The sequence below is a fragment of the Tenebrio molitor genome, chromosome 5 (assembly GCF_963966145.1).
Source record: "Tenebrio molitor chromosome 5, icTenMoli1.1, whole genome shotgun sequence".
Lineage (NCBI taxonomy): Eukaryota > Metazoa > Arthropoda > Insecta > Coleoptera > Tenebrionidae > Tenebrio > Tenebrio molitor.
In genome coordinates, this window is record NC_091050.1 from 7,596,216 (window position 1) to 7,621,361 (window position 25,146).

Below are 25,146 nucleotides of genomic sequence, written 5' to 3' on the forward strand. Positions count from 1 at the left end.
ATGAAAAAGAAAGTGCCGTGTCTTTGATTAAGAAAATCGTTATGCATTTGTGGAATCCTGAAATGGGTTATTTAAATAAACAGTAGGTATTATTGTATTTTTTTCCCTGCAACTTACAGTGTACAAGCGCATTATGGACTAAATATGTCATAGCTATTATTATCTTTGATTTTATATTATAATATAAAATCAAAGCTAATATTGATGGCACTTTTTTTTACTCTTACGGTACTTTCATTACGATTTTTCGTTAAAAATGTGCTACTTTCATTACGATATGCAAAATAGTAGTTTATTTAACCAATTCGTGTGTAAATTGGACTTTTTTTGGCATAAGTGGGCCAGTTTAAAACGCTATCACTCGCGTTTTAAAGGCCCACGACTGCCAAAAAAGCCCAATTTACAAACGAATGAGTTTCGTTTTGGCAAATTGTGACATTTATCAAAATCCGTTCACACAGAAGAAAATTCTCAAATTCTGAGTTGAACAAAAAAAAAAAAAAAATTTGCTATTTAATATCAAATGCATTTGCTTGTATCAAATCCATTCAGTTTTCAAAGTATAATTCTAGCGAGTATAACTTCCAACTTTGTACAAATTTGGATTTGTCTAGCATTTGTAATCGATACATCGCTAACTTACTTGTTTTGACAGTAGTTATTTTGCTGTCAGCAGTAAATTATCTGTCATAAATTTGTTGAATATTTGAATTCATCAAATAAACGAGTATGACCAACGCGGAAGAACAAGCTCATCACTTAGTTAACGAAGCTGAAAAGAAATTATCCCCCAAAGGTTTTCTCCAATCTATTTTTGGCTACCATAAAAATCGTGCCGACGACGCAATCGAATGCTATCAAAAAGCGGGCAACTTATTTAAACTTGCAAAAAACTGGCATCAAGCGGGATCAGCCTTTAAAGCAGCAGGCGATCTAAACCTCGAGCACAATAATCGTACAGAAGCGGCGAACGATTACGTTCTGGCCTCCAAATGCTTTGAAAAATACGACATAAGCAACGCAATAAACTTCTCATTGAGTGCTATACAAATTTACACAGACTTAGGCCGTTTTACGATGGCTGCCAAGCAGCACGGTAACATTGCAGAAATTTACGAGCACAACCTGGAATTAGAAAAGGCGGTGCAACACTACGAACAGGCAGCGGATTATTTCAAAGTGGAGGAAAATTACGTTTTAGCAAAGAGATGCCTTTTGAAGATTGCGGAGTATTCCTCGTCTGAATTCCAGGATTACACTAAAGCCATTAATATCTACCAAGAAATTGGATTTTATGATTTAAAAACTCCCATCTTGCAGTATAACGCCAAGGACAATTTGTTTAAAGCCGGATTGTGCCATTTATGCATTGATCTTATGAATGCAAAGCACGCTCTAGATTTATATTTAGATAAATATCCCGCTTTTGAGACCAGCATGCAGTATGGATTTTTAAAAAATATCATAGAATGTGTAGAAGACTTGGACGAAGATGCTTTTAGCAGAGTAGTTAGAGATTATGACAATCAAGTTCGGCTCGACACTTGGCACACCAAAATACTGTTAACAATAAAAAAACAGATGAAAGAGCATCCAAATTTGTTATAATGAATTAAAAGTAGTTTCACTCTTGATAAATACGTTTTATTGAGAATGTTCCCTATCGTACTTTTTTAACCAAGCGTCGTCATTCAGCGTCCAACTTTTTCTCGAGTAAGTTCCTTCACTTTTTGGTATTACGTCTCCGTCAACACAATCGAAAACGCTTTTATAAAATTCCGGCTTCAGAGACTTTACCATGTAAGGCCCCTCCAGTTCGTATCCCAACTTTCTGTAATAATTTCGGGTACCGACACCCGAAATAACGGCAATCTTGTCTGATCCGTGTTCGTTAATAGCTATGTCCTCGGCTTTTTCCATCAGCAATGCGCCGTAACCCTGATGTTGGAATTTCTTAACGTTGCGACCGCTAACAGGTACGACGCTTCCGTAAACGTGAAGTTCACGAACTATTGAACATTTTCCGCGGAGTTCTGGCCTGTACGTCGTTTCTTCCGAGCACTTGCGCAACCTTAATTTGGACAAACTCAACGTTCAAGACATCAAAAAAAAAAGTTAAATCACCTCAACAAGCCAATCAGAATGTCTTGCTCTGGATCCTCGTAACTCAAAAAAGTTTCCCATCCTCCATTGGCGTAGTAATCTCGTCGTATCAACTCGACATCGTTGGGTCGTACTTTTTCGTGGATTTCTGTTATTCCAACTTCACGAGTGCGGACGTCGCGACATTTCAGACCCAAATCTTTCATCCTTTGCAAAGCTAACTCCCTGAGATTCCCGTGCTCCACTCCCGAACTGAACACAAAAGACAAAATAGTATTGAAATGGTATCTCAGCAGAAAATCTTTTTTCGCGGATTTAAAAAAACAAGTTGTTATTTATTTTGATAAAATAAATTCAATTATTTTACCTAACAAGCGGCATTGGAATATCTCTCTGCACTCTGTAAACTCTGGTCCATGGGGGTACCAAAGCTAGTATATTAGCGATTAAATCCACAAGAACGGAAGGAGGATAACTCTTGTACCTTCCAGTTTTCCACAGTTCATAGAGACCTGTACCGCGAATTACTAGAGTTGGATAAATCTTCAACCCATCAGCTCTGAAATTTGGATTTTCAAAAAATTCCTAAAAAGCGATAATTACAACAAAAAAAAAAACAATCATATCGCGAAATTACAATGAACTGTTCAATATCACGCTCAAGATCCACATTAGGTAAATCTGGCATCATGTGGGCTACAACCTTGTAGCCTGCATCTTTTGCTAAATTGAAGGTTTCACATACTGCTTTGACAGTGTGGCCACGATTGGTGTCTCTTGCAACATCCTCATAGACAGACTGAACGCCTAAAATGACATAAATACTATAAATTAATTCCACTTAAATAATACAAAAAAATGAAATTCTTTTAAATGCAATACACCATGACAAATGATAATTACATGTGTCACAGTTTTAGTTTTATTTATTATAAAAGAAATAATGTAGTGTATGAAGTTTTTTACCAATTTCCAGTCTTGTACACCCATATTTTAACATATCAGATAGATGTTTTTGCAGACAATAATCTGGCCTTGTTTCAATGGTAATTCCAATACATTTAGTATTTGACCTCTCTGAATACTTTACTGCTTCTTCAACTGAACTACTTTTATGCCCTGACAAGGCATCATGTAGATTCCTTATAAAATAATCCCTATACTCTTCAGGCAAACTCATGAATGTTCCTCCCATCACTATAAATTCCACTTTATCCACAGAATGGCCTAACTGTTTTAATTGATCAACTCTATGTCTTGTTTGTAAATATGGATCATATCTAGCTCTGATTGCTCGCATTGAGGTTGGCTCATATCCTGTGTAGCTCTGAGTAGAATATTCAAAATCTGAGTCTGGTCCTCCAGGGCAATAAACACAAATATTACCAGTCATATTTATGTGGGGGCACCTATGAGGCTTACACATGACTGCAACAACTGCAATCTGTAGAATCAAGAATAAAGTTAAGGTAATGGGCTTAATGATGAACAAAATGAAGCTTACACCACTTGCTGTTCGAATGGGCTTAGCTAACAATTTTGGAACCAAACTTTTCCTGTAGTTCATCGGTACTGCAGCTATTATATCCACTAAACGCGGCGATGTTTCCAATCCATATTTAGCGGCAATTCGTGTCTTCAGGGAATTTAAATTTACGTCTTTTTTCTCATCTTGGGCTTTAATCAACAGCTGAACAATCTCTGCCACAGTTACTACCTTTTTCTCTTCTAACGTTAAATGTGAAAATTCTACAAGTACATAACATGGTAGCAAAATAAGGTAGAACATTACCCAATTAAATTTTACCATTTCGCTTTTTCCCCATCTTTAGCAATTATACACGATGTTAACAAAGTAATTATTTTAAACACTGCGTACGCCACGAAAAGGAAGGTTATTTATAAATGTCAAATGCTCATTTTCCACATGTCAACCCTGACATTTTGTTGCAGTGGCGTACCACATAAGAAAAGGAAACAATTTGAGCAGTTACTTAAATCTAGCAACAAAATTATACATTCTGATGGTTTGTGCAGTTTAGTATGTACATTTAAAAATTATCTGTACAATAAATTTCAGTTTATGATTCAATAAAAAAATTATAAATTTGGTAAACTCCTTGTTTTTTCTACGACTATGGTGGTAGAAAGCGCCCTCTTTTTATAGTTCGCCAGTTAACCGTTCTCTTCGCCTGGCGTACCGTTCGAGAACGGAATGTTTTTAGCATTTTTCTCAGTCAGCAAATGGCGTCTGGGTGGAGGTGTACCAAAATTTTCTGCGTAAATCATGAATGAATTGTTTCGCGTAATGTAAACATTAATTCGTTGAAACCAAACCGTTTAAAATTTCAGTGTTCAGTGAAAGTAAACGAAATGTACGCGATAATCAATGACTGTTAGTGCCCAGATCTTGAAAAATCCTCCAACAACAATAGCGTAATACAAATATAAACAATGAACGAAGAGATCGACGTGAAGGTTCCAGAAGGCCGGCCAATTTGGCCCCCAATGGACAACGCAAATGTAAGCCCAATACCTCCTCAGCACGTCAATATGCCCATACCGACGACCCCCCAAGGCGCCCCCATAACCCCAGGTGGCTTAGAATTTGATCTGCCGTTTGAACTGACGCAACAAGGTTGGAGGAAATTTTGGTCGAAGCGGGAAAATCGGCCGTACTTTTGGAACAAACTCACGGGGGAAAGTCTTTGGGAAATGCCAACAGCTAAGCCTCAGTTTGATCCTATTACTGATCCGTTGGGAATTTGTGCACCACCTCCGAGTCTTCCTTTGCCGACGACGCCATTGCCTGTCGTGAAACGACGAGCCTCAGAAGATATGAACGGACCGCAGGCGAAGAAATTCGTCCTCGCTGGACCGTGGGATCTGGATGTTCCAACAAATGTAATTATTTTAGAAAGGAGCCCTTGTAGTTACATGCATTCACATCCAGAGGTTGAGGCGTATCGCTGCAGTCTTTTGGCCAAGCTGAGGCAATGCTACCAAGAATTGTGCCATTCGAGGGAGTCTATAGATGCCCCGAAGGACTCCTTCAACAGGTGGATGATGGAGCGCAAAGTTATTGATTCAGGTAATATCTCATTAAAATTTTTATTAACGTTAACCTTTAATTCCAAATAATAAATTTAACTGAACTTTTGTTAAAAAAATATCAAAATAAATAATATAATATACAATATAAATAATTGATCTCCTGTTTATTAAATATTAACTTATAGATTGTTTCTAGTGTATAAAAGGTTTTTTTTGTTTCCCACTGCACTAAAACTTAATTCTTATTAGATCCCATTTTCCAGTTAAATATTTGTTAAATTTCTTGTTAAATGTCGGCCGCGTTTAATAAAGACTCCAGATTTAAAATATTTTTATCGAAAATAAAGTAGGTTCAATGTCAAACAAATAAAAGTACATATATTAAAAAAATATAGGATTAGGCAGTATAGTAATTTCCAGCCAAAGGGTTAATGTGGGGTTACAGTTAATGGTTGTCGTCATTAAGCAATGAATTTCTCCTTATCCGCGAATCCTCAGATTGTTAATTGTGGTCGTTCACGAGTTCACGACATCAATGAGTTAATTTGCGCTCCACCGCTTTACTCTGTTTACCAGTTTGTCACCCCTCTTTTAATTGTCCGGCCTCGAAAGGTCGTGGTTACAATAGAAGATTATGGTAATGAAACCTGCAAATATGAAAAGCGGTCGTAAGCAGATTATTTCTGCCGTAAAATCTTCAGGTAGTCGCACGAAACGCCGTATTACATTTGTATTCTTTCCAGGGCACGATCCACTACTGCCAAGTAATTGTTATCCCGAAATCTCATTATCGATGTATAAGGAAATTATGAATGACATCCCCATAAAATTAGTTAGACCGAAATTTACGGGAGACGCTAGGAAACAGTTGTCCCGATATGCGGAAGCTGCGAAAAAAATCATGGAATCCAGAAACGCCGAAGCTGAGAGTAGGAAAGTTGTCAAGTGGAATGTGGATGAAACTTTTCAATGGCTTAGAAAAACTGTAGGAGCAACATATGACGACTTTCAGGATAGATTAGCCCATTTGAAACAACAATGCCAGCCGCATTTAACGGAAACCGTATGTAATTTCAACCTGCAATTAATTAAGTGTATGTTTTTAATTGTGATTCATCCTTGCATATTTAAAATCGCAGAGAAGATTAGTGTATGTGGTTGTTTACATAATTTGTATTTTATCTCATAATAAAATTCTTTTGCAAAAGTGTACAGACAGAAGTACACAAGTATTGGATTTCTCAAAGAGACAAACTCAATTACGCGCACAAATAAGAAATAAAAATTGTTTTTGCAACATGACGAGATAATTATCAACATCTTACGTAGTATTGGCAGATTTAAGATAAAAAATGTCTTCGCAATCAGACTGAATGAGTAAAATTACGTTACAAGAACAACCGTTTCGTTAACATAATTACTTAATATGAATATAAATATTCCTGAGAAAAAATTATGATTTTCGGTTGTGTATCTAATTATGTAATTGAATGGATAAATTGAAATTTAATTTGATACCTACTTGTATTTTTATTACAAAAACAACTTTTGCATCCATTTTCTTGCGTTTTTCTTATTTTTAATTCGATGTTAGATTTCTAGAGGGGAAGAAAATGTTACGGAACTGTTTATTTAATTAATTTGGAGGAAAATGGTCACATCATTTATGACTGTCTCCTGAGGTTTCTTTTGTTTACAATTATCTAGTAGAATAACCCTTAGAAAGTACATTGCGAACATAAAGTTTGGAACAAAATTCTTGTGATGTTTCTAATAAAATCGTCGATTTTATTTGGAAAAATGCCATCTTGTAACGTAGAATTTGTTTAACTGACGTCATTGGTTTTTGTGCAATTACATCCTTACCAATTTTTTAAAATGACAACCTCCACTTTTTTTTCTCTCATCCTGATAGACTTTTCTACTACCTAAACGATGAATGAAAAAAATTGGTACCGTACATAACATTTTTTTTTTTTTTTTTTTTGAGAAAATGATTTATTTCAAAAATTTCATTTAATTTTTAATGTATGTATGTAATTTTTTTTTTCTATGGGGTTATTTAAAAACGAGGCTTAATTTTATTTAGAAGATTTACGGCAGAAAATTCGCGCTGAAATGGAACAAATAAGCCCTGACATTATTGAGCGCAGTGTACAAAGTGCCAAATGGCTGGCAAGGGGCAATTTCAACATTTGCATTGAATGTTGTTGTTAACCTTAGATGTTTGTTTATTTTTGTTTGGGGTCAATTAAAATTTTTACATCAAAATTTTTGAAGTAAAATTTGACATTTTCTCAAAAAAATGTTATGTAAGGTACCAATTTCTTTTTAATTAGTTTAAAATTATCTTGTAAGGTACATTGCTGTAAATACATACATACATATGAGATTACTGTACATACGACAATAAAAATTAATTAAGTAATAATTTGTTAAAGGTGAAGTCTTCTGTGGAAGGTATTTGTTTGAAAATTTATAATTTATCGTGCGAATATGCGAAAAAAGTTAGAGAAAAATCGAATGTAATATTGAAGGAGCACGGAATGGAACTACCACCCGTCATACCAATGACAACAACCAGGAAAGTTTGGTGTTACCCCGTTCAGTTTGTTATTGGTTGTCCACGATTACCTGTTGTTGAATATTTGCCTGATCGAGATCAAGCGTTGTTACGATTTCAAGGCGACACCCTCATTATCAACAGCACCCACCTTCAAAAACTAGTAAGTATGAATTGCCAACAGTTTAAAAAAAAATGACGTTTTTTTTTTAATCATTACAATATTGAACCGCTTAAAGAATTGGACAAATCGGGCTCTGATTATTATCTGTAAGTTGGGAAATAATCGAAGTTTTTAAATATTTTATGAATCACTAAATTTAGGCACAGATTCTTACACTTTCTTACTTATGATTAACGGAAAGTTGACGACGGCCTTTTAAAAATTACTAGAATATAGCAATAAATTGAATTTGGTCTACTTGCAAATAAAAAAAAAATCAGTTTTTAAAATGACATATTTAAAATCAGATTTGAAAGATACATATTAATTCATTACCACATTTATAATTCCCTACGTGCCTAATATGTATGTTACACTTGATATTTTATAATTGCGGTTTGAAAAATTAATACCGTAGGTAAGACCGTTTTAATTACAGGATTATAATTCGTAGAATTCATTCGTGCTCGATATTCTTTTGATTAATATGTATTAGTATAAATTATTGATTACATAAATACGCTGAACCAGACAAAATTATCAAAAGTCTCTACCAAAAAGCCTGACACAGCTACATCCCTTTTTTTTGGCAAGTGCAGTATTGATTTTTGTATGTTGCATAATTTAGAGTTGGAAAGGTGCTAAACTATAGATATTGGTCACGAGTTTTCGTTACACGTTTAGATTAGCATAATTTATTTTTGTTTTTTCTTCAATGGATAATGATGTTATAACGTAATTAAACTTTACTAATGTATTAAAAGTCGGGTTTGTAGAGGGACAATCGATTTTTCTATTATACTGTTATTAGCCTTGCACTCATCTCTTGTTGCGGTCTTACTATTTTATTGGAATATTTAATGGATGTAAAAACAAAAACAAAAAAAGTGATTTACTTGTGGCTAAATGCAAAAGAATAAGATCACCAAGTTGTGATTAATTATTACGAAGTTACAATAACTTAATATATTAGTTCAAATTAGTTAGTTAGCACCTTTAAAATTGAGAGGGAATTTGTAGGAGGATGTATACTAACAAATAATCGTTTATTTTAGGAACATTTGTACAGGCATAGTTGTTTCGACGATAGAAAATTCGAGTTGTTCATCCCTCGCGTGTGGGTGATGCTTAAGCGTTACGCAACATATTTAGGTGTAAATCCGTCATCCAACAACGCAAACTCGGACGTCCACGAAACCCAAGCATCGTTACCCGTAACCGTATTCGAATGCTTGAATCGAACATTTGGTGTTACGTTCGAGTGTTTCGCCTCACCTTTAAATTGTTATTTTAAACAATTTTGTTCTGCTTTCGCCGATTGTGATTCATACTTTGGCAGCCGAGGGTATAAAATTGAAACTTACGTTTGTTGCTCTATGTTTTTACATAAATTGTAGTCCGTTTTTACAACTCAAAGCTGTATCAGGATCTTTTGAAGTCCACCCGCCTTACAGCGAGGAATTAATGGAAGCTGCGGTAAATCACATGGAAAGATTATTAAGTGAAAGTCCTGAACCGTTGAGCTTTATTGTACTTATGCCGGATTATAGAGAGCCCACACCTAATGCACTCTTGCGAATAGAGGCGAGTCAGTTCAAGAGGAAACAGGTCACGATACCGGCGTACGAACACGAGTTTAGGCACGGATTTCAACACGTACTGAACAGGTATTTATTCGTCGATCTAAACAGATTTATACAAATATTTCCACTTTTTAATGTGTTTCTAATTGTCCATTCTCGAGAAAGAATGTGTTTCTTAAGTACTTGTCTAAAATTCATTTACGTTGTGAAAAACGAGAAAAATGTTGAAGATTATTTACGTAATAGTCAATGAACCATAATTCTTTTAAGTATACAATTTTTCAAAGTGAGGTTTATCATTTGTTTTAGATCTGAGTTAAACGTTAGGTCAGCTCACGGCACGGTAATAGTGTGGCTACAGAACGTGAGCGGCCACCAAAGATGGGAGCCTACGGAAGAAAGGGTGCAATCAGTGATGGAAGCTTTTCGACCAGGCAGAGAGCGAGAACGCGACCGTCAAGAGCTTTTAAGTCCGACGAGACAAGGAAGTACTTCCGACAACAAAGACGTTTTGGTCCAGTGAGAATGTATAAAAACCCTGACTGCAATATTTTTCTGTATAGTTTAGAAGCATTTATATTTTTTATATTAAAAAAAAGTTTTATTTATATCTAACTCGTACTTTATTCAGATTTATATAGTACCACTATTTATAATGTAAATTATCGAATGTCACTTATTGTAAAAAGTACCTGAAAATTGAATTCACTTATTGGATCATTCTCGATTGAATCGTTTTATATAAAATTTTCTCACACAAAGTTTTTCTGATTGTAAATATAGATATGTAGGTTAAAATGGACAATGATTTTGATAAGTTTATATAACAGGTTTGCTTTGTATATGACGCAGGTATATTTGTTGTGTAATTTTATGCTTGTTTTATATTTGAAATATTTAATAGCAGGTCTACAGAAACTTGTATAAAAGGTATTACCAATAGAGTACATTTAAAATTTGTATGAAATTTTTTCAGCTTACTCTGTTGTAACGAGATACATTATTTTGAAAATTCACAATTAAAGTTTTTAAATTAGTTATTTAAAGTGTTTTGATACGATATATTTTTCCTAGTTAGGTACAACTTCACAGTTTTACTAAATTAAATTGCAAAAAGTTTTTAAACTACAAGATCATTACAAAACGTCAAAAGAAGACCACAATCCCACCGTAACGAAATTTCTTTTTCACTAAAAAGCTATTACTACATGTTTAGTTGTCTTTTTTATATACAATATTTTTCTAATCAAACGTTATGACACGAGGGCGTAGCCCGAGTTAATCAAGCAAATAAGTAAAAAAAAGAGACTTTCATAACGTGTACTTACACACTATTTTTTTGCATATCGATGTAAGTAAGTCGAGAAATTTGATCTAAAAGGATTTATGAAAAATTACAAAAAAAAAATAGGTACTATGGCGGACAATAAATTTAGGCCGGCAAATTTCTGTCACTTCAAAAAAGTCAATGCAAGCGACCATTTATTGTCATTATGACTGATGTGTCAGTTTGTCAAACTGCAGGTTTTCAAGCTGTTTGGCGTTTCCTTCGCCCTTTTCGTAACTTACAGATCATGACGCACTAGCATAACTGATTTGTAGTAGCACTTCTCTCTGCTGCACGCTTCTTTTCCCAATTTTAATTTGGTTATCGCTGTCACGATGAAAAGAATGACAAAAATCGAAAATGGGGTTAGTTGAACATAATGCCAGCTTCACATTTGGATGTCAAGGCAATGACAGGCCGGCCTAAATTTATTGTCCGCCATAGTACGCTTTGACAATCATCTCCAAGGAGATGGAATAAAAAGAATAAAATGATGTACGATTTTTCGTGTAAAAAAGTGCTACTGTCACTACGATTTTGCGTGTAAAAAAGTGCCACTTTCATTACGATATGCAAAAAAATATGTTTTCATTGAAAATGTTTTCGGTTCTAAAGACCGGGTAGAGAGAGGGAAACATGGGGAAGTGCTTTATTAATGGGAAAATCTTCTTCTAATTATATGAGGGTCTGTGGAAAATATGTAGTATTTTAAGGTTATATTTTGAAATGATTTATATTGGGTGACACTCAAGGCACTTGTTTGTAGACATAATCAAAAATTTTCGTACTATTGCGATCAAAAAATTTTGGACACTAATGTCATCGTGCTGTCATATATTCTAAAACGACCCTTATGTATTAATAACCTCAATTTTGATTGTGTCAATTTTGAAAATGTGAATGTCAGATTTACCGAGAAAATATTCAAAAAGTTGTAAAAATCACACAAATGGAGTAGAACGAGGTTTTAATTAATAAAAAATATAAAACAAATACCCAAATGTACTCGCATATTAAAAAATTATATTTTAAACCGGTGTCAAATTGACAACAATTTCATCTTTCATGTGACAGTTTCAATAAAGCATGATTTAGAGTATTTTTTTTAATGTGACAGAAGTTTGATGTCCAAAATGTTATGATCGTAATAGTACCTACCTTGTTTCCATCACTTTAGTAAGACCACATAAAATTAAGTTCGCACACAACACTTTTACGCCTTCCACGACACACCCGCTTTCTGCTGTAGCCTCTAATAAACTAAAGTGTTGTCGTTTTATATAACCTCAAAAAAAGCAATAAGAAAAACAGCAAATTTACGTAAAACCAACAACTTATTTTTAAAAACAAGGCACAGACATAAAGCCGGATCGAGCGGGAGTATGACTTGGCAACAGCGGCGCCCTCAATGGTACCAGAAATCGCCAGTTTAGTTAAAATTTCAATTATTTTGAGTTTTGAACTGTCAAATTTAAATTTGACAGTCAAGTGTACTAACATAAAATCGTAAATGTGTTTCCAATCAGACAAAAATCATTTCAATCATCAAAGTCATCCGATATATGCAACCAACTTTAATCAGTCTCGAGAAAAGATTCGATGAACTGATTTAAGATGCAATATTTAACCTAAATTGATCCAATATTGAGCCTACCGTTTTGAGTTACTTTCTTTTACTTATTAAAATATTGAGTAATAAGAAGTATTTCCTGTCAGCGCCTGTAATTGAGTTTTCTTAAAACAAATAAAGACTTCTTTTTTATTCGATGTTAAGTTTGTTATTCATTAGTAAAGCAAGGCACAGATGGCGCTAGAAGTGAAAAATTTCGTTAAATACATTTTTTAGGATTCTAACAATTGCTAAATAAATCGATATGGATTAATGTAAGTACGATAATTTAGATTTTTTCTTATTTGGAAATTCTGTTATCACACTTACACTAAAAATAAACAAATTAAAGGCATTTTACCTTGGGTCGAGAGACATTCGTTCTCATTGTTGAAAAAGTTAATTTAGAAGATAATCGCTCACATGCTGCAATGGTGACACAACTTGAAAAATCACTTTTTGAGATAAACGTGTTTAAAGTTTCTATTGTTATGGAAGCATTGTGTGGAATAGCGACTTCTTCACTTATTTGACAATTATTGAATTAATAGATTTGCAAGATTACAGCTGGAAAGAAGACTACTTTGCCACGTTGGGACTTTAAAATCGTATTTTTTGACTTGTGACACTTTGCAGCCCATCTTATGTTATCAACTCGGTTGATGTAGTTAATAATACATACGTTTTTATGCAGTGCTTAATTAGAAATTAATGTTTTATACACTGCGTTTTTTATTTCGCCGAACATACAATGTAAAATGGCTATGTTCAGTTCTAAAATGGACAAGTCAATTCATTTGAAACAGGCAACCAAACTTACAGATCCATTAATCCTATGTTCAGTAAAATAAAAAAACTCACGGTATGAAGGTAAAATATCAAAAAATAAGCTATATTAAATACATCTTTTTTTTTAATTTAAATTAAACAAGACACTTTTTTCTTATTAAAATATTGAAACATAAAATTGTGTTGGTTACAGTAATAGGTATGATTTACTCTTACTAACTTCCAGTCAGGCAAAAATCAAATAAATCACCAAATTTTTTTTATTATTATGTTAAAACCGTCATATTTAAAATTTAACAAAATTTAATTACAACGAGGAGTTGTAATCAATATAAGAGGGATATATCGGTTTACAGACCGCCTATAATCATTTTTAATTAACAGATGTCTTGTAGGTTGTGCATTAAAAAAACAAACACATTCGCATTATATTTTGCGGTTTTTGTAAAGCCGACAGTTGTATTAATAAATTATCCAAATATTCAGGTCTACGTTTACATAAATGTTGTCTAATTATAGGGTATACGTATATAACAAGCTATTTAAAATGCAAATTGTAACTACTCAAAGAAATAAATTGAAATAAAAAAAAACTTCGCAGAATAATGTCTACCATAAACTTTGAAAATCTTTTATTTCATACAGCCTCATTGATGCCTTATAATTCATACGATTTGCATTTCATTCATGTTTCAGATGACGTAATAAAATAAAAATTCAGCTTTAACTTACGGTGTCAATACATAATTTATACGTGTCCCCAAACACTTTTTAGGGAATTATAAATGGCATAAAAAAATCAAAAATTTTATTTCGTTCCAGTATAAACATTACTTGCGAGTTAAATTTGATTATGAGATATTGTTTTATTTAACATGTTTATTACTCGTAAGCTTTTAGTCTCGTTTCTTTGTAAACCCAGTTGAGTATTAATACATTATAGATAAATATAAAATAACAATTGTTCAACGAATTTTTGTATTTAACACATTACGGTGGCTTTAATATATGTTGGTGGATAAATGAGTTAAACATAAGCATAAATTGAGCTTTTTTCATCACCAAGGAAGAGCAAATTAAACTTGTAGATAAGATATTTTCTTGTTAACATTTTTAAAATTCGAGCAAACTTCCAAAAATAAGAAATGTTAACTTTTATATCTATTTTCTTTTATGAACCTCTTCGTACAGAAGTATAGATTACATTTTGCTAAATAGCAAATTTGTGAAAGTCAAAGCTAAGGGATACACCGAACGCAAACTGGTTAAAATATTTGGATAAGCGGATTCTACCCTGAGTCTTTGTTAGCTTTACGTTAAATCATATTCGGAATTAAGAGGAAATTTCTAAACAAGTGCAGCTTAATCTAGCCAGTTAGAATGTACTCAGCATAATTTTAGAAATTAATGAAAGGATATGTCAAAAATTTTACTTTTTAGAGATGCAAATAGAAAAGTTCACTCAATTAAATTTCAACTTAATTGCACATCACAAGCTGATTATTGTAAAATTTAAAAACGAACTGTAAAAAAAAAATTAAAAATGTGTTTGTATGTTGATACAGATTGAGACATTTGCGTATAAAAACAAATTGGTGGTGGTCAGAACTGTAATTATTAACCTCAAACACTAGACAGTCGCCAATAATAACAGTAATCATAATTGAGAATCGTGATACAAATTCGCAGTTCGAGAGGAATCCCGAATTGGCCCCGAATCTCGGCCGTACGGGCCTGGAGGCTGAGAACCGGACAGACATCTACACACGTGTCGACAGGTCCTCGACCCAACGACCTAGAAACTCCACAAACGCACTCAGCGACGACGACGGCGACGACGATACGCACTTTACACCAAATGCAATCCAACCAACGACTCAACGGTCCAAAGCTCCGCCTCCGGCTCAATAGGTTCATGATTGTCATCATGTGTTTATTGTTGTATGTCATGCAGAAGTCTGAACACCCACAATGCAGGAAACAGGATGATAGTTGGATGTGGTAGCTGAAGTGCGTTTTCTGGCAATAAAAACACGAACCCCACGTCGCGTGATTTACTCATAATTACAGCCCGAGAAGTTCCAAGAATTATTTCCTACAAACTCGACAAATAAATGAATAATATATGGCAGCGAGGGGAGTCTGCTTTGAGTTGTGCGCTCAAAATTGGTGGATGCGCCAGGATACCGTAAAAATAACGTCTTCAACTTTTTTAATAATAAATGCCACATTGGAAAGATGAACAGATACCACGAACCGATAAATTTATAGTATTTGTAGGAGCAAGAATTTTAAAAATTGATGAAATTTCGTAGTTTCCGAAAAATAATTAGTCCCTTCTTGACGTGACCTGTCAAGTGTCATTCTAAAATCGACAAACTTGATAAACAAAAATACTCAACATTTCTTTCTCTTTATTGTCTCATTTTTCAAATAAAATCTGAAATATTTAACGTTAAAGTATTTTAGTAGATTTCGTTTTAATTAAAAATAATTGAAATAACTCGTATTTGATAAAATTCTCGATAAGAAATTATTAACTAATTTATTTGTGGACGTAAGGGTGCGTTCACATGTGCGAAGCATTATTTACGAATTTGAGGACGAATGGGGGTTAAACGTTTTCTCAAAAATGACCGTTGTGTAATTATAATTTATAACGTGAACCAATAATTATTGTTTGACAGATGTTCAGGGCTGTATTTTATTTTACCGAAAAGTTGTTTAAGAAGGGGTTATAATTAGTGTTGAAGCGGTGCTGTTGCATGTTTTGACTTTTATCAAGTGCAGACAAAGTGTTTGTGAGGCGCTGCATCCGGCGTCTTGTCCATCGAATAATAATGTTCCCAATAACTTGCAGTACTGGGTGTGCATCGCTAAGTAATAAAAAGAACTTTTAGGTCTTTGAACTCTTTATATTTCGACACCATCGCAATGCAAGACTGTGCTTGGTCCATAATGTCGACTGACTTGTGTGTCTCGATTTATTTCGGTTGTACTTTATCACGCTGCTGGGGTCAACGAATCTGATGCGTGGTTACACAGATGGACATTTTTCGTTTTGTCTGATTGAACTTTATTTTAGATAGTCGCACCTTTCATTAAAAATACCAGAGTAAATATTTGCGTTATGGTGGTCCTGGCAGCGTGACTTCTTCCACGTAAAAATAGCCCGCCAAATTGCGGACTCATTTGTCACAAATAATTTCTAGGCTTCACAAGCCCAAAGGCTTTCCGACTCTTGTACGCTCGCTGGCGCTAACGTCCCTCAGGAATGTTTTTGTAATTCGTGATAGATCGTGTTCTGCGGGGCCCTGCTCACATGGCAACCCCCTTCCAGAACGTTATCCTGCGTTTCTTGTGCAGTTTAGGCCGCGGTATTGATCAGAAAGGACCCTCAAATTTCGGTGAGTTCAATGACACTGCACGTGTAATACTTCTCTACACGTGCCGAACCCGGCCATAGCTGCAGCGCTTACCCTAGTTTTGAATGCTGGCAGGGTTCAACTTCCTCTCGCTGAGATCTTGGCGCATTCACTCTCCTCGCCAGCTAGATTCAACGGTTTTGTGTTGTCTTTGGAGAGGAGACAGCGATAAACTTCGTTAATGCTATTGTGTGTTTATATTATCCAGATATCGGCACAGAGTCAACGAACTCCAGAAATTCTCACTCAAAGGGCATTCTCCCCGCAACCAACTAATTCAAAAAATACCATGAATATATTTACAAAGACGTGAGCATAAATGTCATTCCTCAGACATCAAATTTCTATTGTCTAAACAAAATTTGAAAAATTCAGTTTTAATTAGACTGACTTCCTACCGATTTAAAACACGGAAATAAATGAAAATTATGTAGTATTGTGCTTCAACAGTCAACAAAACTCAAGTTACAGTTTTATTTTAGAATTAGTTCCTCCTATTCTTATCGCTGCGAGGCGTTCGTACGTTAGCGCATCATTTAAATCACCCCTACACCCACTACGTTACGTTGCTGTAAAATTTACTTACCTTACACAAAAAATCTTTACCAAAAAATAATTTTAATGGGGTGTTTAGTACATTTTTAGTAAAAAAGTCAAAATGTTAAAATGAGTTTTAAACCAATAATGTGTAATGGAACAATTGTCTAAATTACTAAACGTGAAAGATATCTACATTAACAGTAATCGTTGATGGTTCACAAAACAGACTGACGTAAATTGCACATAAAAAATTGTATAAAAAGCTAATACAGAATTACAGCTAACACAGAAATATTTTATTATGATTCAGTAGCTTCTTAAAATCTTCACCTTTAAATACCATTATTCGTGTTAGATGCCGCATTAGACCATAACATAAATCGTATTCAATTCTTTATTGTGTGTAATGTTATTTGTCATATTTCCTATAATAATCCTGTTCTTACACGTGATCATCAAAATTTATGCTAGTATACGAATAGGTATATTATATCTACAGAACACTTAATTTTCAAATCAAAAAACACTTAGAAACAATAGTGGCAATGATATTTCTACATATTCTTTAATTTTTGAAATCCTTTGTCACACATTGGGTTCAATTTGTTCATTAAGAATCTTGAAAAACCAGTATCGTATGTTAGAAATCTTTTTGTGTATCACACCCTTTGAAACGATAGTGGTAAGTACATAATGGCGGCATTTGCATATGAGGGTGTCGAAACTTGTTCAATGTACGCACAATAAAGATTTCTATACCCTATATCAACTGAAAGTACTGTACAGTTAATTTCAAAATTATCGAGTACACCTCAAAAAGTCGATTTGTTACAGTTTTTTTCATCTGTAAAGATGCCTTTTTGAACTTTGAGCGTCATATTTTTTATATAGGTTAGGTAAGTTTGACAACATAAAATGTCGCTGATATTTTAGAACACTATAATATTGTCTGTTTTATCCTCTGCACGGTGCTCTTTGCGATGTTATAATACTGGGCTACCCTCCGGATCGACCACCCTTCTTATAATTTGGAAAGAATGAGCATTTTCGCGTTTTCGGTTAGATTAGGCATTTTGTTTGTCAAAATTGACATTGATCATTGACAAAAAATGTAAGTGCATTTCACACTGTAGAAAATTAGGTGTACTTTATAATTTTGAAATTAACATAATGCACAATCAAGCGATTCAGCATGCTATTTATATGTAATTTCTAATATTGGCAGCAATTATTGTTACAGAGCAAAAAAACAAAATTAAAGGTGTGGCAACCCTCACGACATATGCCATCTAGTGACGTTCGTGTCAGCTGTCAATCTAACAGACCTTACAAAAATGTAGTCACCCTACTTGTTTTTCCGACAGTACTTGACAACAGTCGTAAAATTCAGAATTCATGTTAGGAGAGTGCTACAAAATTCGTTAAAAATCGATTATACTAATTTGCATTCTTAACTAATAACAATACAGTGTCGACAATGTGACAGCTAATATCCCAGTCTAGTGATTTTTGTTAACTGTTTTATCTCAAACTCGTATTTCTCTCAAGAATTGTATAACACTTCGTTAGCTGAACGTAAAATCAGATACATGAAGCTTACTGTAACTGTAACCAAGCACGTAGAGGCACATTTCCATGAAAAATGTCTTTCAGTACTTAGTGTTACGTAACCTTTACCATAAATATCAAATTACTACGTTTTTTTTTCATTTCATTAAAATCGTTTTTAGTATGTATATTGATCAATTAATTCTCATTTGAAAGATCCAAAATGGTGGTAATAGCAGATGTTACAGATTACTGAATACATTTATAATTATTTTCACGGACTGTGTGTGTTTAACCTCAAATAAACAGTTTGAAAAATAAACTTTTGATAATAGAATCTCGTCAATTCTAATTTTATAGCATTTAATTTATTAGTGAGGAGGTAACTGTCGTTATTCGTGCCATTTACGATATGACTACACTTACATGTAATTACAACATAAATTTTGATTGCAGCTTAAAAAAATACAATTACTGTAACCGCTAATGATACTACTTAAAAACTTGCTCAATTTAATTGCAATTTTGTAGGTCAGTGTGCATAGTACATGATACAGCTATAAAATGGAGACAACCAAAAAAAAATAGCTTCAGGTGAAGTAAGTACCGCAATTCTCATAAAAGTCGCGTATTACATATTACACTTGTAACAAGGAACGGGTTGGAGTTTAGAAAGTTCAACCAGGTTTCTCTTTCTCTTATCTGACGATTTGTAAATATAACTCGTCCGATATCTCAGTCCGCAGAATGACAACGAACGATCATAACCAGAACAATCGAGGAATACTTGCTTAAGATCAGGTTATTTGATTTATTTGAACGACTACGTCCCAGCTAAACGCACCGATCCAAAATTGTGCAACACGTGGATTTCTTTTGGATCATTGACCGATGGTGTGCATCTGCCGTACAAATTTAAAATCGCCGGATTCGTTGAGAATCACACGCAGGACCGCACTCAGATTCTATTTTGATACCTCCGATCGCTCTTTTATCGTGAACCCAAAATAAACGTCCCCAATAAGGTCATTTCATGTTTCACTTGTTCGAATATTTTTAGGCAAACAAATTTAGCAATTGATAGAACAGGGTAAATTTGGGTGTAGTAATATCGAAAGCCTGTATCCGAGAGAGCAATCCAAACATCAATTAAGCGCCAGCTTGCGGTGACCTACTTTTTCCCCTCGTGTAATTTAGGTAAGGGGATATTGGATTTTTCCGCCAAAATCAAATGCGGCGTAAATAAACAAAGCGAAAGTGCAAAAAAATATCCGAAAACGTGCCCCGCTCGGTCCTTTGATGTTCATTTATATTTGGGTGTTCCGTGCGTGTGACACTCGTCCTCAGATCCGCACAAAGGAAACCCGAAAAGGTCCCTTCATCATATGCATACTTTATACATACAATGGTACAGTTGTTTTCCCCATGATTCGCGTGAGTCAGAAAACACGCTTTCAGCTTGTTGGTTATGTCTGTTGTAAACACTTTCAGTATTTTCTGATTGCGATTAGCCTCTACAACGCTGCCAATTATTTGTAAACAATTTATCACCTTCCTGAAATCTCAGTCATTGTGCTTGGTGTGGTAACCCAAACCTGGCTGTTGCAGCCCGTTTTTACGCTTTGTTGGTCCCCTTTCAGTTTTTATCTTTGTAAAACATTATGTCAGAAGTCGGAGTACATGGTGGATAATAAAACGTACGTCTTAGCTTATCAAATGTCACTTGTCATGTTGTAAGTTAGAAACAACATGTCCGTGACAGGCTTTAGGACCACGGTGGCCAACCGAAATCACAGAATTAATTAGAATCGCGTTTATGCCGAGCTGATGTTGAAAAAGAGTGAAATCGGTGGCTGCGATAAAAGCGAGTTTAATCCGGGGGTGAATGATAGCGCGGCAACGTGGCCACGTTATTTCGGGCCACATCACTCTCGATTTCGGAGGGATGGTCCTGGTGTGAACGCATAGGATAGGGTAGGGGAGAGTGATTCGGCGTTGTAGGGCAATATAGGGCGTCGCTACCACGTGCGGTCCATCAAAGCGGGGTTATTGAACCGAGCTGCTCCCCCAACAGGACGGCCACTGAACTGCGCAATGAAATTCGGTCGGTGCCGTTCTTGTGCACTCTCTTCACCCGTTCTCGGTTGCGTTGTGCGACGGCCCTTTACGCAGCTTCCTTCCACCTTTGTACGCTCCGCGAGTCTCCGATTGATTTTTGTTGCAACCTCCGTGTTTTCCACCGTAGGCCCTATACTACTCATATAAAAAATGCCGAATGCTCCCGCGCACCGTACTGTTTTACGATGTCTTACGACAGGGGAAGCGGAATGAAGTCTTAATTTGTTGATAGAAGAGCAACGCTTATTTTCATGTTTTCCTACGGTTCCTGTTTAAAGTCGTTTCAATTTGTGTATACACAAACATTTGCCGGTAACATAAAACTGAAACATGTCCCCAGGATTTTGATGCAATTTTGACAATAAAATCGGTTGGTTCGGTTGCTCTGCAGCGGGGACCATAGACACAAACATCAAACGTCGATGAAATTTCGATTAGAACTCACCTTTTACGTTTTTTAGGAGTATACAAACATTCAGTAATTGAATAATGTTGAATATGAACAATAATGCCCTCTAGTAACGTCAAATACTTATTCATAAAAATAAAATACCTAGCTTTAATAAAAAAAAACTTCATGATATTCAACACATTTTAACTCATTTTCAAACGTCAAGCCGTCGTGTCGTGTCGAGTGGAAAAATCGTATTGACAGGTAAATATTTGATTACATGTAATTATACACACTCCTTTTGTCAAGTCAATTTGTAATTTCATTATTCTGAATTTTAATGTTGAAGCACAGCGGAAAATGGGAAAAAATTATACATAATTTTCAAATTGTTTTGACAAGTGAATATCATTGTAAATGTTCTATGGTTCTTAGATACCAATGTGTCAGTAGGGGAGTTACAAATTCTATGTTTTTGAAAAAGAATGTCTTTTATCGTTACTTAATTGAAAATATTTCCACATATGAAAAAACCGATTGTAATCGAATATTCTCATTTATTAATATTATACTCTTTCTTTATTAAAAGTGAAGTGATGGAGCAGAACATACGTCGCTAAACCATGGTAAAACACACACTCCAACGTAATACCAATTTTTTGTTGAATTCACGTGGTTTGCCAACCAAATTGACGTCAGCAGGTTCAATAATCAAAAGTGATTAATTACGATGACCCTAATATACATATAAAGGATACACAGATTATTTTCGTTACTTTTTATTTTGGAGCGCTCATTATAAAAACGTTTTTTTGTGCATGTATAATTTTATACAAAATTTGTATAGTCCAATTTTTACCCTTTTGAGGTGACGTCACGATTTCCTTCCTCGCTTTCTCTTTATTGAAACGACAGAAACAGAAAAAAACAAAAAAAAATGCACGTTTATTTATTGATGGTCACTTTGAGGTTATTTTATGCTCCTGTCAATTTGACAATTTTTAATTTCTTTCACTTATTACATTGATTACAAACATAACCTTTCCAAGCAATTGTCAACAAATTTGACACATTTATAGTTATTTATGATCAATTCAAATTTGTTTCTGATCCTAGCTCAAATATACGTAAAGTTACTAAATAATGACGTCATCGCAAAAGGGTAAAAATTGGACTTTACAACCAAATTGATTTTTTAACAGAGATATAATTGTCAAAAGCATCTTTTGTTTGTTTTGTGTCCTTTGAAACAATAGTTACTGTGGTAAATCTTTTGAATAACAGTTGTAAAGCAGCTAGAATCTAACAGAAATTATTGAACATATTAAACTAAGTTATTACATGTAAACTTTTATCATTTTATTATCAACAATAAGTAAATGTTTATTGTGGTGACGTTTCGTGATAAATTCGATAAGACTGCGATCATTATTAGTACTCTTTTATTATAGCAACATCTGCTCCGACGGCGGAAAATAATAAAATCTCGTTTATTTTATTTTTACTTTCTCCCACATTATTAAGTTGAAGTCGGAACTTAACATGAGTTGGAATGGCACCGTTTAAGACGACTTCTCCGAAGAGAGTTTCGAGAGGGCCTCAGTTGCTCGAGCTGTAATTAAGGATAACTTTCTGACTTGCCCTCCGCACTCTTTAATATTTATATCTATTAAATAAGAGTTAGGGACGTTGTAAATGGGGGTATCTAATACCTAACCTGCTACCCAATTAAATTTCATTCTCTTCAATCTTCGTTCGTTATTCTGGAGGCCGAAGCGAGTATTGTCCTTAATGTCCCTACACGAATGTAAATTAGGTGCATAATTAGCGTCGTAGAGGCAACAATGGTGATGGTAAACTCAAATTTAAAACAGGAAATCTCCCGTGATGGGTCATAAATTTCGTAAGATAGCATAGAAGTAGGCGGAATGATCAATGATCAAGATCAAAGAAGTATGACTGTATTATAAATAGCGGCCGCCGTTTATCGGACGTAGAAAAAGGATTGTTCACCGACAAACATGGCAAATAACCTGAAAGATTTCCATTTGTCTTTCGAATTCTCGTTTCTCACAACGTAATGCCCGAGACTGATGCAACAACTCCAACAATCCTCAAATGTCAAATTTTGAACTTTTTTCGACAAAGTTGTCTATTATTAACTTTTTTTTTTAGTTTATTATTGTAAATTTGTTCTATTTTTGTTTATCGTTGCGAAAATAAGGTCGACTGATAAGCGATGTTTTCTTGCTGATTTGATTCCTATCCTGTTATCTCATCACGGCCGTAATAATAAATAACTGGTGCAGTCGAAAACACACGAGCCACCCGAATTACGGAATCTTCCCTCACGGTTCGGTATGACGCCACATCAGTGGCGCCACTTTTATACTTCATATCACACAAAAACGTAATGTCCCACTAATAATAATTTGAAAATGTCCATGATTTCACGATGTTTGTTTTCCTTGACCCAAATACAAGTCACGTTATTGATTTTTGGCAATAATTAATTTTAGGACGACATAAACCGATGAAAAATATAATTAGATACACTACGACTGGTGATATTCTCGTGATATTTAGTTTTTCGCTCCTAACAATTTCGTAGTTAACTCAGCAGATTGCGCGACAGCGAAATTATAAAAAAAATGGGATAACCTTTCGTCCGTCAGTACCAATTAATAATAATATGTACAATCAATGTTTTTTCCCTCCGAATGTTTAATTAAATCTTTTGGGGTTATCCGTCAGCGCAGTGGTGCCAACGCGCGCATTATGAAATTTGCAAGAACCGGTCGATGAGTTGGAAACAACGCACGGAATTCTTTATAGAACAACGAGAACACCGTGAAAATAGTTTTTATTGTGTTTACTTTGGATGAAATTTATGTCAACAAAATATGTTCAAGGACTGTGACGTCACAGCGATCCCAGCGAATTTGCGGCCGCGCCAGTCAACGGTCGGGCCTGGGGGCGGCTCGGTGTGAAAATCGGAAAGCGGCATCTGCGAGTCCCGAAGACCTCTCCGTAGTGGCGATCTAATTAAAACCCACGGCCGAATCCATCCACAAAATCGGTGTCTATGTATGTTCCCACACGTCGAAACGAGGCACACTTAAGTTACGTTGAGATTGGTCAAGGTGGCCGTGACAGTCGCTTGTCCTCGACACGACTCGGATAACCTCGGAAATGCAAACTTTCTCTTTCTAGGCGAAAATAGCCGCCAACGTCGAAAATACCCGGCCCCCGCCGCCGTCCCCGGCCCCGTACACCCCAACGGCCGAAATGGCCGCGTTTTCCAAAAATCTGAGGCGCGATCGATGCTTTTCCGTGGCCGTCGGCAGGGAGGGGGGCGGTGAGCTGGCCTCCAAAGGCCCGCGCGAGGAGGCGAAGTACCGCGGCGTTTCGATACCCACACGTGGAGCCGGGGTTAACGGCCACCGTCACCGATACGATGTAATTTTTAACGAATTGCTCGATATCTCTGAATTTGTTGTTAAGATAGGTACAGTCGTTGCATTATTCGGAAAGGTCACAACCTGCTGATGATCGCACTTTGTTTGCCGTCGCGCCGCGGGCTTTTTGTCGCACGGCGTAAATTTACTGAACACGGGAAGTGCACTATTGCACATGTGTCATGGCTATTATAACGAGTGAAGGATATTTTTCGGATTTTCGCGGAGGCGCGTTTGCATTCGCCAGAAATGACTGCGGCATTCAGGCAAGGAAACTAACACTCGGCCGTATCAAAAACCAGATCGGACCTACAAGAAGAGGCAACTGTAAAAAAACGTTAAAAATTATTGCATTTAACAATGACATGTGGTTCCACAGGGAAGAAGTTTGCCTTATTTTGAACGCTAAAAACTGGTTTCTAATTAATGATTAGTTAAAATCACTGATTTATGCAGGAAAATAATATGTCAAAGG

General features: G+C 35.2%; 3 protein-coding genes across 3 annotated transcripts; 2 read left to right on the plus strand and 1 right to left on the minus strand.

Moving 5' to 3' along the window:
• Positions 1 to 729: 729 nt before the first annotated feature.
• Positions 730 to 1,608, plus strand: LOC138130272 (alpha-soluble NSF attachment protein-like). The gene has a single exon (XM_069046708.1). It carries the CDS (start codon positions 730 to 732, stop codon positions 1,606 to 1,608), a length of 879 nt encoding a protein of 292 aa, XP_068902809.1.
• A 20-nt stretch (positions 1,609 to 1,628) lies between these two features.
• Elp3 (elongator complex protein 3) lies at positions 1,629 to 4,069 on the minus strand. Its single transcript, XM_069047890.1, has 7 exons — positions 3,911 to 4,069; positions 3,608 to 3,852; positions 3,070 to 3,547; positions 2,741 to 2,910; positions 2,471 to 2,688; positions 2,125 to 2,355; positions 1,629 to 2,071 (listed from the first exon to the last, which is right to left on the minus strand). The coding sequence occupies exons 1-7, from the start codon at positions 3,927 to 3,929 to the stop codon at positions 1,645 to 1,647; spliced, it is 1,788 nt and encodes a 595-aa protein (XP_068903991.1). The 5' UTR covers positions 3,930 to 4,069; the 3' UTR covers positions 1,629 to 1,644.
• Positions 4,070 to 4,288: 219 nt separating this feature from the next.
• Pcif1 (Phosphorylated CTD-interacting factor 1) lies at positions 4,289 to 10,506 on the plus strand. The gene is made up of 6 exons (XM_069047889.1): positions 4,289 to 5,194; positions 5,901 to 6,220; positions 7,599 to 7,883; positions 8,939 to 9,228; positions 9,281 to 9,550; positions 9,776 to 10,506. The coding sequence occupies exons 1-6, from the start codon at positions 4,558 to 4,560 to the stop codon at positions 9,987 to 9,989; spliced, it is 2,016 nt and encodes a 671-aa protein (XP_068903990.1). The 5' UTR covers positions 4,289 to 4,557; the 3' UTR covers positions 9,990 to 10,506.
• The last annotated feature ends 14,640 nt before the right edge of the window (positions 10,507 to 25,146 follow it).

Excerpts from the sequence above, each read along its gene's own strand:
- Elp3 (XM_069047890.1), bottom strand. Across the intron at positions 2,689-2,740 it reads GTGATATTGAACAGTTCATT|GAATTTTTTGAAAATCCAAA; the intron begins GTAATTTCGCGA and ends ATCGCTTTTTAG. Across the intron at positions 2,072-2,124 it reads ATTCTGATTGGCTTGTTGAG|GTTGCGCAAGTGCTCGGAAG; the intron begins GTGATTTAACTT and ends GTCCAAATTAAG.
- LOC138130272 (XM_069046708.1), top strand. The coding sequence starts at position 730 with ATGACCAACGCGGAAGAACAAGCTCATCACTTAGTTAACGAAGCTGAA.
- Pcif1 (XM_069047889.1), top strand. The coding sequence starts at position 4,558 with ATGAACGAAGAGATCGACGTGAAGGTTCCAGAAGGCCGGCCAATTTGG. Across the intron at positions 5,195-5,900 it reads GCGCAAAGTTATTGATTCAG|GGCACGATCCACTACTGCCA; the intron begins GTAATATCTCAT and ends TATTCTTTCCAG. Across the intron at positions 6,221-7,598 it reads AGCCGCATTTAACGGAAACC|GTGAAGTCTTCTGTGGAAGG; the intron begins GTATGTAATTTC and ends AATTTGTTAAAG.